This window comes from Sparus aurata, chromosome 1, assembly GCF_900880675.1.
Source record: "Sparus aurata chromosome 1, fSpaAur1.1, whole genome shotgun sequence".
NCBI classification, from domain to species: domain Eukaryota; kingdom Metazoa; phylum Chordata; class Actinopteri; order Spariformes; family Sparidae; genus Sparus; species Sparus aurata.
In genome coordinates, this window is record NC_044187.1 from 4,285,297 (window position 1) to 4,301,924 (window position 16,628).

Here is a 16,628-nt window from a genome sequence, read left to right on the forward strand (position 1 = left end):
GAGTTACAAGGTATTCCATTGATTAGTTGTCACGTTAGGTTATTCAGCCTATCATATTTTAGTTTACAAAAAGTGGTAACCTTTCAGTAAAAACGTGGGCTTTTAAAAAAAAAAGTTTTTGTTTTATTCGTTTTAAGAATCCGTTTTGATCTGATCTAAATATGTGACTGCTTATGCTTAATGACGGCTGAGATTTGTTATTTTCAGACTCAGCCAGATTTTGATGTGCTGCACCGCAAATCCACAGACTCAAATTTGCGTACACGATCTTAGACCTGACGTGAGATTTGATCGTAGCTCCCGCTCACGTCCAAATTGATAAATGCCGAAGTTTGCGTGGAAATGGTCGTACGCACGTTTTTCTGTCGTACGTTCGTTTGATAAATGAGGGCCAGTGTGAGGTGGAAGTTCTTGTCGGAGAGGTGGAGAAGAGGAAGGCTGTATTATTTGGTGGACACAGTGTTGGGTGGGGTCACCAATGCCAAAAGGCTCTAGAGTGGCAGCATGTGCAGACAATGTAAATGCTGTTGCCTCAGAAGGTCAGAGTGTGACTGAAGTGGAAAAAAAAGTGATCAGACATAAAAGTGGAAGCAAAAAAGTGCCTGGCGTCACACAGGCAGAGCGTCTGTGCCACGGGCGAGGGAACGGGCCAACCGGAGCTCACCCCGCTGGATGAAACACTGACGGGGATCATCAGGGAATCCCTCCTGAGTGACATGGTGATGGAGGTGGAGGGGGACACCTGTGCCGGCCCTAATTCATTCTCACTCGGTGCTCTTATAGCAACATGAGTGCAGTTAGTGGCACAATTACATTTGGGAAACCAGACATTGCTGCAAATTGCGCATTTTTATTTGCCTGTTCACCCACCGAACAAGGAAACTTTATGTACTGCTGCGACAAACCACTTATACCCCCTAACACGTCTGGCCTAACACGGCTAAAGGTTCTCTGGGATATCACTGACCTGTCAATTCCCTCTGGAATGTGCCGGTTGAAACCCGAGTGTTGTGAGCACTTGAAGCAGGACTGGCACGGCGTGGTTTCTGCGGGTGCTCCTCTCTAACGCTGGGCCACATACCGCACATAGATCCAAGAGGACAGCTCGTGGGAGTCGGAAACGACTCATCAGCCACTTATCACTGTTGGCCAGTGGATCGTGCTGGTCTCTGAAGCTCCGCTCCCTCCGTATCCTTCCGTTTGCCACATCCTCCAACGGTGCCAAAGCAGCCATTCCGCGCCATATCGCATTGTGAATACATTCCTTTATACGCCCATCTATTAGGTAATATCTGCTACACGTGTGAGAATTACCATGACTGACTAACAGTCCTTCACACTAACATTATAAGATCATTATAGTCTTTCTCTGTATGGCAACAAAACACAGTTACATAGTGTTTTATGCGTTATGCATTGATAACGGAGATGAAACGAAATGCGCTATATGATATAGGATATTAATATATTAAACTGCATTCATATCAGTGTAAATGTAATTTGCTCTACTGTTGTTTTACTAGTGTCCTAAATCATGTTTCCCGTGTGCACTCCAGGGAGTATGTTTGCTCATTCATTGTAGAAATGTTTTTTTTTTGTTGTTTGTTGTTATTTTAAATTCATTTCTTGCAAATAAACTGTTCATATATGAGAGGTAATATTACTATTTATTTTACATGATCAGTGTCAGTTTCACAGTTTCTCCCGGTTCTTTCTTCTGCCATCAGTGGCGCAGTTTCTCCTTACCCCAGTTGTGTGCGTACTCACGGGTCAGAGTTTGCGTGGAGGACCGCACATTTTCCCGTCAAGTTCTCTTTTTATAAATCCCACGGTGTGCGTAGAGAGTTGCGTACGCCTTCTTTTGTGCATACGCAACGTTGAGTGCGTAGGATTGACGTCAAAAGGTTGCGTACGCACGAAACACGGAAAGTGCGTACGCACAAAAATATCCTGATTTATAAAACAGTGCGCGCGCACGTCCTACGCCGATTTCCCTTTATAAATCACACTCCACTCTAGATGTGGCGCACCTGTGTGCGGGTCATACCACGCCCATAGTCGCATATGAATATTCAGAGAAACGCCCCTAATTAATATTCATTCATGACTGAAAGCATGCCGAAAGCAGAGAGAAAGGCGAACGGGTCAACCGGAGCTCACCCCGCTGGATGAAAAACTGACGGGGATCATCGGGGAATCCCTCCTGAGTGACATGGTGACGGAGAAGGGGGACACCGGTGCCGGCACAATTCATTCTCACTCGGTGCTCTTATAGCAACATGAGTGCAGTTAGTGGCACCGATTACATTTGGGAAACCGGACATTGCTGCAAATTGCGCATTTTTATTTGCCTGTTCACCCACCGTATAAGGAAACTTTATACTGCTGCGACAAACCAATTATACCACTTGAAGCAGGACTGGCACGGCGAGGTTTCTGCGGGTGCTCCTCTCTAACGCTGGGCCACATACCGCACATAGATCCAAGAGGACAGCTCGTGGGAGTAGGAAACGACTCATCAGCCACTTATCACTGTTGGCCAGTGGGTCGTGCTGGTCTCTCAAGTTCAGCTCCCTCCGTATCCTTCCGTTTGCCACATCCTCCAACGGTGCCAAAGCAGCCATTCGGCGCCATAACGCATTGTAAATACATGCCTTTACATACCCATCTATTAGGTAATATCTGCTACCCGTGTGAGAATTACCATGACTGACTAACAGTCCTTCACACTAACATTATAAGATCATTATAGTCTTTATCTGTATGGCAACAAAACACAGTTACATAGTGTTTTATGCGTTATGCATTGAAAACCGAGATGAAACGAAATGCGATATATATGATATAGGATATTAATATATTAAACTGCATTCATATCAGTGTGAACGTAATTTGCTCTACTGTTATCTTACTATTGTCCTAAATCATGTTTCCCGTGTGCACTCCAGGGAGTATGTTTGTTTATTCATTGTAGAAATAGTTATTAAAAAAATATACATTTCTTGCAAATAAACTGTTCATATATGAGATGTAATATTACTATTTATTTTACACGATCATTATCAGGTTCACACAGTTTCTCCTTACCCCAGTTATGTGCGTACGCACGGGTCAGAGTTTGCGTGGAGGACCGCACATTTTCCCGTCAAGTTCTCTTTTTATAAATCCCACGGTGTGCGTAGAGAGTTGCGTACGCCTTCTTTTGTGCGTACGCAACGTTTATAAATGAGGCCCCTGGTCACAGATTTAAACTCACATCTTTCAGTCCAAACAGGAACTTTGTCTTCAGTTTGTTCTGAACGCTGCATTAGATCTACTGTGTTGTATTTTTCACGTCAGACGCTGAAAAATCCCAAAGATTATGATTGTATTAACTTCCGCAAGGCATGACGGGTAGTTGAAGAGGAGCTGTGTCTCGAAGACAAACTTCCTGTTTGCCAAAGTAAAATTGTATGTAACGAATTCTGCTGGGCAGCGCTTATGAAGTCTGTCACAGCTTCACTAACTGCTCACAAAATAAAATAATCCTCAACATGTCAGGTAAAACGGGTTCTACTGTCGTTTATTCAAGGTTAAATTTGTAAATGTCTGTCCAATTCTACTTCACCAACACGACATCCGGTTACTGTCGGTGTAAATATGCTCCACTTACTGCAGAGTGTGAGTGCACACAGCCTCCTCATGTGTCTGCTGGATATCATCTTATTACTTGTTGTTGGACAGAAAGGTTGAATAATGCAGCTGATAATGTGTTTAGTGTTTGTGTGTGTTTGGACTTTTCCTGCAGTGATCTCAGGTGAGTGAGTTTAATTCTGATGTGATCATCTTCAGGTGTCTCTTAATGACACCTTGCTGTGGACAAGCTTGATTTGAAGTAGAGAGAGCATTAACATTAATGTTGTTCACTGAGGCACTGATTCTTTATTTACACCTGATTCTAAACCTGAGGAGAAAACACAATGTGACAACTTGTTCATCATGTTTGTCACAGACTGAAAACAGACTGACAAAGAGCAGAGATTTCATCTTTTACATTCTCTACTTCATTCACTTTTACAAACACACTCCTCACAAGTAGTTCTCATATTGACACATGAGGACAGAGATTTAGTCCAGCAGGTTATTAGTTGCTGCGGTTCTTTGAGTCTGTTCGAACTGAATTGACTCTTTTTCTAACGGTGTCCAATAAAATATTTATTTAAAATTCACAAAATATTTTCAGGTGATCCAGTAAATATAACGGACTGTAATTAATACGAAGTTTCATCTACTGGTCAAAATGTGGCTGCGGTGATTAAATGAGTTAAAAGATAAAAAAAATAAAAATAAAAATAAAAAATAAAAAACGGTCAGAAGATCAACTGTTACATAAATGAATTCATTAATGCTATTTAACAACTTTCATCAGCTATAATGTGCATATTGGGGAGAGCTAGGACTGTATGTTGGTTTAGGTGGATTCGCTGGCAGGCCTGTCACGGGAAGGCAAGCAAACCAAACAACTGCTTGGGGCCCCGAGCTGGCCTGCGGCCCCAAGACAACGTCTGGTTATGAATAAAATGCAACGACAAACTGTGTGAGCGCCCCTTTGATAGTCAATGCAGTAAAGTGCAATGACACTGTTAACGGGATCCCCCTTAAGGGGGCCCCTCTCAGTAGTCGCTGACAGCAGCCAGCCAGATTCGTGACCTCTGCTGCCGGCAAAATACACAACCTCGGCAGTCACATGAAGCGTAATTATGCATCAGGAGCGAAGAAAGAAAGAAGGGAAAAGAAGAGGAGGATAAGAAAAAGCAATAAAGTGGTAAGTGATACATTACACTGGATTAAATAACTCTACTTGTCTTGTATAATTGGTGTAATTTCGCTGCAGGTAGGCTAGCAAAAAATGTTTATGTTAGCTACCTGCCTGACGGCCAACGCTACTTGTAACAGTTAGTTAAACTTTTTTTTCGACCGGACAGAATATGGTTACATACTGTAATATGTTTATTAACGGGAGAAGGAAGACGCAGATCTGTTCCAGAATCACTGTTTAACATATTCAATGACATGATGTCATTGCTATATCTTTGGAATAGGTTTTGATGAAAGTGGCATAGCCTCTCTGCTATACTAACTATTCCACCATGAATAATAATAATAATAATAATAATAATAATAACAATTATTATTATTATTATTATTATTATTACTATTTAACTTTAGTAGCACATCAGTCTTCTACTTGAGTGAGAGACGGTTTCAAGGAGATCTCGGTCAACGCAGCATTTTGGAGCCTTCTGATTGGCTACCAGATGCGAGGTGGGCGTGGCGCTTTTATTGGGCAATGAAGGTGGATTCAAGTAAATTAGGTTTATAAGTTGTGATGATGTTATTGTTCTTTAGTGTGTGACATGGAAACTTCTCCAGTGTTGATGATGAAGATGACGCTTGTAATGTTTCTGAGTATTTTATCATTTGGTCAAATGATCTCAGGTCAGTTTATGTTTCATTATCATTTTATTTTATCAGTTTCATTTTATTTTAATAATCCATGTTTATTAACTGTTCAGTAGGTTTGTGTGTCATGGTGTGATGTTTATAGTCTGTATATGAAATGAGTTTAAATTAAAGTTCAACATGATCCAGTTAGAAAACAGATCGTAATGTCTTTATACTGAATATTGATGTAATAGTAGCACAATTTCAACAACATTGTCAGTTTTCACATTTAATTGAGGGATTGCTCTAAAATAAATGTATTTTTCTACATGTTTCTTAGAGTTGTTAATTTATAAATGAAGACATCATATTGGCTTTCCATTTCTCATCATTTAAAAAAATAATTTTCATCATTTTAACGATCTCAACACAAAGAGAGTGAAGAATCTTTCTGTCCTTAATCAGAGAAGAGATATCTACATTTGGACTGAATGAATAAATGAGACCAGAAGAGAAGAGGAGCATGAATTACCCATACAAGAGAAAACAGGACAAAGACCAGATATTTCATGTTCTACATTATCTACTTAATTTATAATCACACACGTAATTAGACAGCCAGTAATGAGGCTGAAGGAGATGAATGACGTCATGGGAGAGACGACAAGTGAGTAAAACAACTTAAACAGGTTTAGAACGACACATGAACTGATTTTACTGCAGTGATTTATTTTAGACAAAGAGCATTTTATTTATACTTCGATCAGTCTGGAGGCTCTGCCGGCTGCGCGAGGACTTGTTGTCTGCCTGAGAGCGCTTCTGGTCGGGGAGGGTCCACAGCAGCACCCGCTGCTCCTGAGAGGAGCCAGAACCAGACGGGCTTTCAGTCCGAGTGGAGACGGTGTTGAGCTCCAAGCAACTAATAACCTGCTGGACTAAATCTCTGTCCTCATGTGTCAATATCAGAACTACTTGTGAGGAGTGTGTTTGTAAAAGTGAATGAAGTAGAGAATAATGTTTAAGCTCACTCCCCCCGATCTGGAAAAAGTAATTCACGCATTCATATTTTCCAGGTTAGACTATACTGCAACCTCCTTCTGTCCGGCGTTAATCAAAAATCTCTCTCTCGCCTCCAGCTGGTTCAGAATTCAGCAGCTCGGTTATTAACAGGTTTTAACAGACGTCAACACATCACTCCATTTTAGCTTCCCTCCATTGGCTCCCTGTCTGTTTTAGAATTGATTTTAAGATTTTACTGATCACTTTTAAAGCACGCTCAGGTCTGGCTCCGGGCTACAGATATTTTAATTCCCTATGAGCCAGCTCGCAGCCTTAGGTCCTCAGGCGGGGCCCTCCTAACCATTCCAGAGTCGAGATTAAAAACTAAGGGGGACCGTGCCTTCGCCATCCGGGCCCCTCGACTTTGGAGCGCCCTGCCCGAGGAGATCAGGCTCGCAGGATCGGTCAATTCTTTTAAATCACTTCTTAAATCTCGCTTCTATTGCCTTTTTCTCATGTGGCCCTTGTGTCTCTATCTTTACTCTAACTGTCTTTGAGTCTTGTTTTTGTGTTATTTTATTTATTATATTTCCGTTATTTCGCCTACTTTATTTATTTTGAATCATTAACTCTGTTATCTCAACCATTTCATGCGAGCGATTTTATCGTCCCTTGTAATTGTAAATTGTTTTATTGCTTTGCCTGTCAAAGCACTTTGTAAACCTTGTTTTAAAAAAGTGCGATAGAAATAAAGTTTATTATGTTATTATCATGATTAGTGGTCGCGTTACTCGATACCGAAACCAGTAAGTGAACTGAGCACCACGAGGAAACTTTCTTTTTGAATGAACGCACGCTTCACTAAGTAATAAAGTGGTTTATGATGTCATTTAGTCAGAGTGGGATTTGTACATTAAAGTTCTAGCAATTACTTTATTTTTCACCAACCACGACATCCGGTTACTGTCGGTTAATGTGAAGAATGTCAAGTCAACACAGTTTCATTACATGTGTTGTTCCTTCATTCACAAGAATGTCGAACATTTTCAGAAACATTTTAACATTAATCCAGATACTTTAAACATAACTGTGTTGATAAAACAGATGTAGAACAGTTACAGTGCAGCATTACAGAACACACAGGATTCACAAACATCATTTCTTCTAACAAACATGTTTGTTGCTGAATTAAGTGTCGAACTTAAAGTCACACAGCTCTTCTTCAACTACCCGTCATGCCTTGCGGAAGTTAATAAAATCATAATCTTTGGGATTTTTCAGCGTCTGACGTGAAAAATACAACACAGTAGATTTAATGCAGCGTTCAGAACAAACTGAAGACAAAGTTCCGGTTTGGACTGAACGAGGTGAAGAATACAGAGATTCAGTCTGAGACCAGAACTCCAGCGGAGGAGTTAAAAAACATGAAGTGGTCTTGAATCCCATTGAAGCGAAAAATTAGCAATTTCAATGATTGGTCACTGGGAAAGTCCATTAATAATACTACTCGGAATTTACTAATTAATGACGAATCGTATATAGCAATTAAGAGCAACTACATGCGGCTGATGATGTTATGAAGGGTGGATGTGTATGTTGGCAGGCCGAACAATGCAAGTGTGGGCGACTTGGTATTTTCGATACCTACAGACGGTATGAGATGTATAAATGTGTAATTATGTGGTCCTGCATGACATGGAAACTTCCCAAGTGTTGATGATGAAGATGAAGCTTGTAATGTTTCTGAGTATTTTACCATTCGGTGAAATGATCTCAGGTCAGTTTATGTTTCATTATCATTTTATACATATTAACTATCAAAGGGTTGAAACTCAATAATCCATGTTTATTAACTGTTCAGTAGGTTTGTGTGTTATTGTGTGATGTTTATAGTCTGTATACGGAATGAGTTTAAATCAAAGTTCAACATGATCCAGTTAGAAAACAGATCGTAATGTCTTTATACTGTATATTGATGTAATAGTAGCACAATTTCAACAACATTGTCAGTTTTCACATTTAATTGAGGGATTGCTCTAAAATAAATGTATTTTTCTACATGCTTCTTAGAGTTGTTAATTTAAAAATGAACACATCATATTGGCTTTCCATTTCTCATCATTTAAAAGAAACAAATCATTTTCATCATTTTAACGATCTCGGCTTTTCAGCCCCTCTAACGACTCTTGTTGAAAAAGCGCCTCTCGACAAATGTGTGGACTTGTTCTGGTGTTACTGAGACTTGTGGAGACTCGGACTGAAAGCCCGTCTGGTTCTGGCTCCTCTCAGGAGCAGCGGGTGCTGCTGTGGACCCTCCCCGACCAGAAGCGCTCTCAGGCGGACAACAAGTCCTCGCGCAGCCGGCAGAGCCTCCAGACTGAGAATCAACCGCGCAGGCGTGATGACGTCATTTAGCGGCTCCTACAGACTCCAGATCAGCTGATAGACACTTTCTGACTGAGGAGTTGTTGAGGAGTTGTCTGCTTTGTCTTTCAGGTGCAGGTGTCAGAGTGGTGGTGGAAGAAGACAGTGATGCTGTTTTACCCTGTTCCCTCAGCACCAAGGAGAGCATCGTAGGAATGGTCTTTGACTGGAGGAAAGATGAGGGTCAGAAGGAGGTGTTCTTCTATGATTCAGGCTCTCATTACAATAACGGCCGCCGCACAGGTCAAGATGAGCAGTTCAGAGGTCGAGTCTCACATTATGAAGATCAGCTGATGAACGGTAACGCCTCCATAAAGATCCACAATACCAAGGTGGCTGACAGCGGGATCTACAGCTGCATTCTCCCAAAACTTAACCCGAGACAAACCTTCTACATTGAGCTTGTTGTTGGTGAGTGCTTTCATTAAACAGTTAATGTGCTGTATGACAGGCAGGCTTGGAGAGTCAGAGACACATACAACATGTTATTAGGACACAAATAAAGGGAACTGTATTCTGATATTAGATATAAAGACCATCATCCATTAATAATGTGCAGCAGCTTCATCATCTCACCCTGCACTGTACAAAACAATAATGGTCTTATTGATCTTTCAGAACGGCTCCTGAGAGACCGATCAGGAGAAATCCCAGGTGAGTGATGATGTCACTGATCTCTGCACCTGTCAGGTGTGCATGATGACATCACTGCTGCCTTAATATCCTTCATGTCTCTCAGTCCAGTAATAAATGCTGTTGTGCCTTAATAAGCTGTTGTTCATATGATGTTCACAGGTGCATCAAAGCCCTCCATCACAATACTTGATGCCACAAAGGACTGGTCGCTGCTGCAGTGTGAAGTTCAGGGAGCTTCTCCAGAACCTAAAGTCCAGTTGCAGGACGGCTCTGGAAACATCCTTCCTGCTGAGGAGAGAAGAGGCTGTTACTACGTTACCCTCAACATCACTGTGACCAAGACTGACCACTACCTCTGTGTGCTCACTCAGGAGGAAATCAGCCATCAGAGTCGTGTTGAGACCTTCGTGTTCATTAGTGGTCAGATTTCTGTCTCCATCTTTTACTCACAACATCATTTTAATTCTTCATGTTTTATTAGTTTAAAATATTTAAGGCAGCTTTAAATGTTGTTCTGTGTTCAGTGTGATGTACATGATGATCAGTAACACTGATTATCTGGAACCAAAACCAGATTTGGTGCCACAATGAGCCTTTTTCTAGGTTCCTTGAGCTGCAGCAGTACATGTAGGGGATAATGCCTAACGAGGTGTCCATAAACAGGAGTTAATGGACTTCGTGGAGGCCTAAGAACCATCCTCCGCGAAGTCCATTAATTCCTCTTTATGGACACCTCGAAGGGCATTATCCCTCTTATACCATGGTCACTTGCCAAAGAAAAGAAATTTGGACCATTAATTTACATTTTCATGCGTTTTACAATCAAAACAAATGATCGGCCGTGTGTAACGTTACAGTGGCTGCAGCCTGAAGTAGAGAGCTGAATAGTGAGCGGGATGTGACATTATTCACATATCAGTGAGTTTAGAGGGGAAGTGAACTTTCTGCAGCTTGTGTGTTACAGTCGCCACCCTGTGGTGTTTAGAGGATAAGACACTGAAGGACTGACGGACTGAACTCAGTGTTGGAAATAACATATTCAGACTTGATGCGCCAGCTAGCGCATTAATTTACAGCGTGAACAGTCAATTTGACTGGAACTACTTAGTAGGTGTCCATATATCAGGGGTTAATGGACACCCTGCAGCCAATCAGAATCCAGTATTCCCCCTGACCATGGTATAAGTTGTTATGTTATCAACAGAGGCCGAACCCAAAATGCACGAGTCGAGACTCAGGCAGCCATAATAAAGTCAATATTTATTGTAGTGTGAGGGGAGGGGGAGACAGGAGGATCAGACAGACACAGGGAGAGAAGACACTGCCAGGACCCAGATCATGACAGTGCCCCCCCCCCCAATGACCGCCTCTAGGAGGTCTTCCAGGCTTGTCAGGGTGTCTCTCATAGAACTCCCGGAGGAGTGAGGGGTCCAAGATGAGACCTCTCGCGATCCAGCTCCTTTCCGCAGGCCCGTAACCCTCCCAGTCCGCCAGATACTGACAACCCCTCCCCCTGCGTCAAATGTCCATAATACGTCTGACAGTGAAGGCCAGATGACCGTCAATGAGCCGGCGGGGTGGAGGTGCGACGGAAGGAGGGCACAGGTCGCTGGTCATGACAGGCTTGAGCTGGGAGACGTGGAACGTAGGGTGAATCCTGAGGGATTGAGGGAGTTTAAGGTGTACAGCAGCAGGGTTATTGACACTCTCGATTTCGAAGGGCCCGATGAAATGGGGAGACAGCTTTCTGGACTCCACGTTGAGTGGAATGTCTTTGGTGTTGAGCCAAACCTTTTGGCCAGGCTCATGCACTGGAGCAGGAATCCGCCGCCGGTCAGCCAATCTTTGGTCCTGTTCTCAAGTGCATAGGAGAGCCGCTCTGGACTCCCTCCAGATCCTGCGGATCCTGCGCAGGTTGTGCTCGACCGACAGCACGGCAAAGTCGATCTCCTGGGATGGGAAGAGAGGTGGTAAGTAGCCAAGAGAATCTTCGAAGGGTGTCATACCTGTGGCTGCAGAAGTCAGGAAGTTGTGGGAATATTTCACCAAGGTGAGATGAGAACTCCAAGAGGCTGGATTGTGGGCACATATGCATCTCAGGGCGGTCTTCCAGGTCTTGATTAGCCCTTTCTGTCTGGCCATTTGACTGAGGATGATGACCGGAGGAAAGGCTGGCAGTGGCTCCCAGAGCTCGGCAAAACTCCTTCCACACACGGGAGGTGAACTTGGGGCCTCTATCCGAAACAATATCCAGGGGTATTCCATGAATCCGGGAAACATGCTCGACCATCAACTCAGCAGTCTCTGCGGCAGAGGGCAGTTTGGCCAGAGCTACGAAATGCACAGCCTTAGAAAAACGATCCACGATGGTTAATATGGTGTTTTTACTTGCCGATGTAGGTAGTCCAGTCACACAGTCCAACACTATGTGAGACCACAGATGCCCAGGCACTGGAAGCAGGGGCAGGAGGCCGGCAGGAGGGCGATGAGTGGTCTTGATACAGGCTCCCACATATTCACGTGTGTCTGCAGCGAGGGACGGCAACCAGAAGTGACGCTGCATCAGGAGCAGGGTGCGGGAGACCCCTGGGTGACAAGCAAAGCGTGATGCATGACCCCAACAACAACAAACAGACGGCCCAGGGGCCCACCACCAGGATCTGGGTTACCTTGTAGAGCTGTTCTGACCGTTGACCAAATCTCCCACGTCAGGGAACCAACCAGACATGACTGGAGGAGGATAGTGTCAGGGGTGGGAGAGCTGTCAAAGTCAGGTTTAAACTGTCTGGAGAGGGCGTCAGGTTTAATGTTTTTGCTACCGGGTCTATATGTGAGGCTGAAATTAAATCGGCCAAAAAACAGAGCCCGACGAGCTTGGCGGGAATTTAGCCGTTTAGCTGTTTGAATGTACGCCAAGTTTTTGTGATCTGTCCATACCGTAAATGGTGGCTCTGATCCTTCCAGCCAGTGACGCCAGTCCTCCAGGGCTAGCTTGACCGCTAGCAGCTCCCTGTTGCCCACGTCATAGTTTCGTTCGGTCGGAGAAAGCTTCTTGGAGAAGAAAGTGCAGGGATGCAGCTTGTTGTCACCCTTGGCTCTTTGGGACAAGATGGCCCCCACCCCAACGTCTGAGGCGTCTACTTCTACAATAAATTGTTGGGATGGATCAGGCTGAACCAGTATGGGTGCTGAGGAGAAACGTCTTTTTAATTCAAGAAATGCCTTCTCTGCAGCGGAAGACCACACAAGGGGAACAGACAGAGAGGTTTGTCGAGTAAGAGGGGTTACTACCTGACTGTAGTTTTGCACAAACTGCCTGTAGAAGTTTGCGAATCCCAGGAACCTCTGGAGCTGTTTGCGTATGTCGGGCTGCGGCCAATGTGTAACTGCTTGGACCTTGGCTGGGTCGGGTCGTACTTGTCCTCCCTCCAGGATGTAGCCCAGAAAAGTTACAGACGGGACATGGAACTCATACTTCCCCTGTTTAACAAACAGTTTATTTTCCCATAATCTCTGGAGAACCTGCCGCACATGTACAATGTGGAAAAAACGGTGGCTCCATGTAGGGGCTCAAAGGCAGAGTTAAAGAGGGGAAGAGGATACTTGTTTTTAATTGTAATATTGTTCAAGCTGCGAAAATCGATGCATGGTCTCCCCCACTCCTAGGGGGGAAGAAGACGGTCGGATAATACCTGAGTCCAGCGACTCCGTGATGTATGTCTCCATGGCGTCCCTTTCCGGAGCTGAGAGGTTGTATAGCCGACTGGTGGGGAAAGCGGCTCCAGGCAGCAGGTCTATAGTGTAGTCGTAAGGTCTGTGGGGAGGTAATGATAGAGCCCTGTATTTACTGAAAACTCAGCAAGGTCGTGATACACAGGAGGCACCGAAGAGATGTCAGGAGGTTCTGGTGGAGTAACACAGTTAGTTAGTGAGCACGGGAACTGGGCTGACTTGAGGCATGAAGAGTGACAAAATGAACTCCAACTCACCACCCTCCCTGCAACCCAGTAAATGACCAGGTTATGCACTTGCAACCAAGGAAGGCCGAGCACTAGGGGAGCCTGGGAGGATGGCATGACATGAAATGAAATCTTTTCTCTGTGATTACCTGCAAGCAGGAGGGGTAATGGTGGGGTTTTCTCAGAAATAAGAGCCAGCAATTCGCCATTAAGAGCATTAACCTTGAGTGGTAGGTTAATGGACTCAGTCACAATCTGACAGTTCTTGGCAAATTTGGCGTCAAGTAAGTTGGAGTTGGAGCCAGAATCAATGAGAGCCTTCAATCTATAGGTGTTACCACAAAGAAACAGGCTCGCCTCAATGTTTATATGTTTTCGGGGACAACAGGGAAGCCTTGTGCTACTCACCAGAACCCCGTCTGCGACTGGTGAGGCTTCGGGTTTAATCGTAGCGAACATGTAGCTAGTTGATGGCCAGGTTCACCACAATAGATGCACAGTCTGTCCTTGAATCTTCTGCTACGCTCGGCGGGAGTGAGGCGATTCTGGCCTAGCTGCATAGGTTCTTCAGTTGGGACTGGTGGAGGACGGGCGCGACTGGCGACAGTGGCCCGATCTTCAGGAAATGGATGTGAGGCCCCGTCGGTAGCTAAATCAATGACACCAGCCTGGGCGCCCTGAAACCTCTCCCTTCGTCTCTCTCTCAGACGGTTATCGACCTTGATGGCCAAAGCTATTAGCTTTTGCAAGTCGGAAGTCTCAGCTCGCCCCACAATACTGTCCTTAAAGGCCTCGTTTAAGCCCCTCATAAAAATGCTCTGTAACGCTTTATCATCCAACCCCAGTTCGGCTGCTAGGGTTCGAAACTCCATGGAGTAATTGGCAGCGCTATGGTGGCCCTGACGAAGGCTGAGCAAACGGTTGCTAGCGTCGCTACTAGCTACCGGGTGGTCAAAAACAGATGACATTTCCGCAGAAAAATTCTCAAATGTATACTGCTGTGACTGATAGTAGGATCTGGCGATGAGTGACTGAAGGTTATGGAGGAGTTGATTGCTGGATGTGTCCCACCTGGCGCTTCCTGCAGGAGAGAGTAGCCACGCCCATGTACAGACAACACAGACAGGGGAGGGGGAGACAGGAGGATCAGACAGACACAGGGAGAGAAGACACTGCCAGGACCCAGATCATGACATAAGTGGTGTTAATGTGTGTTAACTGTTCATTGTGATGTTGATGCTGAAACCAAACATCACCGATGTAAACCACTCAAACCTCCTTCTCACCTGTCTGATTCTTTCAGATGCTGGAAACACGACTGACGGGAACGTTGTTGTTGTCATCGCTGTCGCTGTTGTTGTTGTCCTGGTGAAAATCGGACAGATCAGTAAGTCACAAACTTTTTCTTTGCAGCATTTTATCAGTGGTGGAAAGTAACTTAGTTAAAGGTCCAGTGTGTAGGATTTAGGCGAGTCAAACAAGCTTTCTTGTTCTCCTCAGTTTAGAGGATCCAAACCAGGCGGGTTTCACTCATTCACACTTATTTTCAGGGAGTTGTTTCATAGAGGAGCTTTTAATAAGTCTGAACATCCTCTGATTCATTTTCATTTCATGCCCAGATGTGAAAAATGTGTCTGCTCTCTTCTTCTCTGTTTCCTCTGCAGTTCACTAACAACGTCCTCTCAGTCTGAGAGCTGAAGTGATGGACGGCAGTCTGTCCACCACCATGAAGCTCTGACAGCATGTTACCAAAGTGTTTACTGGATCAACAACCATTAAACCTCCACGTGGACAGTGAAGCTGCTGCACGCTCAGACACAACAGCAATAATGACTTTATTTGGTCCAGATGTTTCAAAAAGGAACTTTTCATAGATATTCTGTGTCGGTCAACAACATCCTGTAGATAACATACATGTTAGATTAGGAACAATCAACCTCTAAATAAATACATCTATTAAACAGAAACAAGAGCTGTCAATCATCCCCAGTTCTGACTTCAGGGCCCAAATATACAAGAATATTTTCTACATGCCAAAATTAACCAACATGTCAACTTGTATAATCTAAATAATCCATTTAAGTGGAGACGTGCTGTAATGCCGTCACTGCAGATTGAATCATCTCAACATCCACTGGATGGATTGACATGAAATGTTGTACAGACGTTCATGTTTCCCCTCAGGATGAATTATAAAAACTTTGGTGTCCCTGTGACTTTTCCTCTGGCGCCACCATCAGGTCAAAATGTGACTCTGGTTTATGAACAAATAGCTGCAAAACTAAAAACATTCCCATCAGCCTCAGCTGCACTTTGTGTTCAGTTAGCATGCTAACACATGAAATAACAGTGAAGGTTGCACATGTTAAACATCAAGACATCGGCCATGTGTCTGTCCGTGAGTTAGCATGCTGACGTTAGCATGTAGCTCAGATCACCTCTGTGCCTGAATGCAGCTGCTGGCTGAAGAATGAAACAAGTTCAGTTCTGTAATGTGACCAAAACCAGCAGCAGGTCTTTATGAATGAACTTGTTCTACTGTGTGTGGTTATTGATCTTGCACTGTCTTAAAACATATTATAAACATATATTTATCCTCATGTTGATGCTTTATGTTCAATGTTTCAGTGTAAAACACATTAAAGTGTTTTATGTATTTATACAGCATCATACCACAGTTGCGATGTTTATTTGTCCCTCTAAAGATTTTTCCATGTAGAAAATATATTTTTTACAGTTTCTGATATTTCCTCTTACACATGGTGGCTTTAGTTTAACTACTTGCTTTATGGTGACTTTTGCTAAATTAAAGTACTACTGTTTTTTTAATCACAATTCTTTAAAAGTTAGCTTGTCGTTGTTTTGTTACATTTGATGTGAGCTGCTGTTTGTAGCTGAACTCTTGAGCCTCTCAGTGATTAATAAAGAGGAAACATATGTACATGGTGATGTGCTCATTCAAAGTGAAGGTGTGTTTGTTGACAGCACATTGTGATATTTCCATGTTGATATCAGAACTCTGACAGTCACATAGTGGCTGCAGTCGACACTCCATGTTCATGTATTGTAGGTTTGTTGGGAGCAGAGCAGAGAGGCAGCTTTCTAATCACTTCATCTGAGTCACACTCAACATTTGTGCAACCAGTGAAGAAAAGTCCTCAAAGTCTTCCTGACATGTTTCATTCA

General features: G+C 43.7%; 1 protein-coding gene and 1 long non-coding RNA gene across 2 annotated transcripts; one reads left to right on the top strand and one right to left on the bottom strand.

Annotated features, from left to right (window-relative positions):
- Nucleotides 1–3,675: 3,675 nt before the first annotated feature.
- LOC115582257 (butyrophilin-like protein 10) lies at nt 3,676–16,383 on the top strand. Its single transcript, XM_030418109.1, has 6 exons — nt 3,676–3,796; nt 8,920–9,258; nt 9,466–9,501; nt 9,643–9,903; nt 14,746–14,829; nt 15,107–16,383. Exons 1-6 carry the CDS (start codon nt 3,736–3,738, stop codon nt 15,112–15,114), a joined length of 789 nt encoding a protein of 262 aa, XP_030273969.1. The 5' UTR covers nt 3,676–3,735; the 3' UTR covers nt 15,115–16,383.
- Nucleotides 9,688–14,041, bottom strand: LOC115582300 (uncharacterized). The gene is made up of 5 exons (XR_003984154.1): nt 13,851–14,041; nt 13,176–13,297; nt 12,775–12,963; nt 11,490–12,671; nt 9,688–9,771 (listed from the first exon to the last, which is right to left on the bottom strand). It is a non-coding gene; the product is annotated as an uncharacterized LOC115582300 (long non-coding RNA).
- Nucleotides 16,384–16,628: the final 245 nt, after the last annotated feature.

What these genes read in the sequence shown, in the direction of transcription:
- LOC115582257 (XM_030418109.1), top strand. Translation starts at nt 3,736, where the DNA reads ATGCAGCTGATAATGTGTTTAGTGTTTGTGTGTGTTTGGACTTTTCCT. An exon ending in CTACATTGAGCTTGTTGTTG is followed by an intron (nt 9,259 to 9,465) that starts GTGAGTGCTTTC and finishes TTGATCTTTCAG; the next exon opens with AACGGCTCCTGAGAGACCGA. An exon ending in GACCTTCGTGTTCATTAGTG is followed by an intron (nt 9,904 to 14,745) that starts GTCAGATTTCTG and finishes TGATTCTTTCAG; the next exon opens with ATGCTGGAAACACGACTGAC.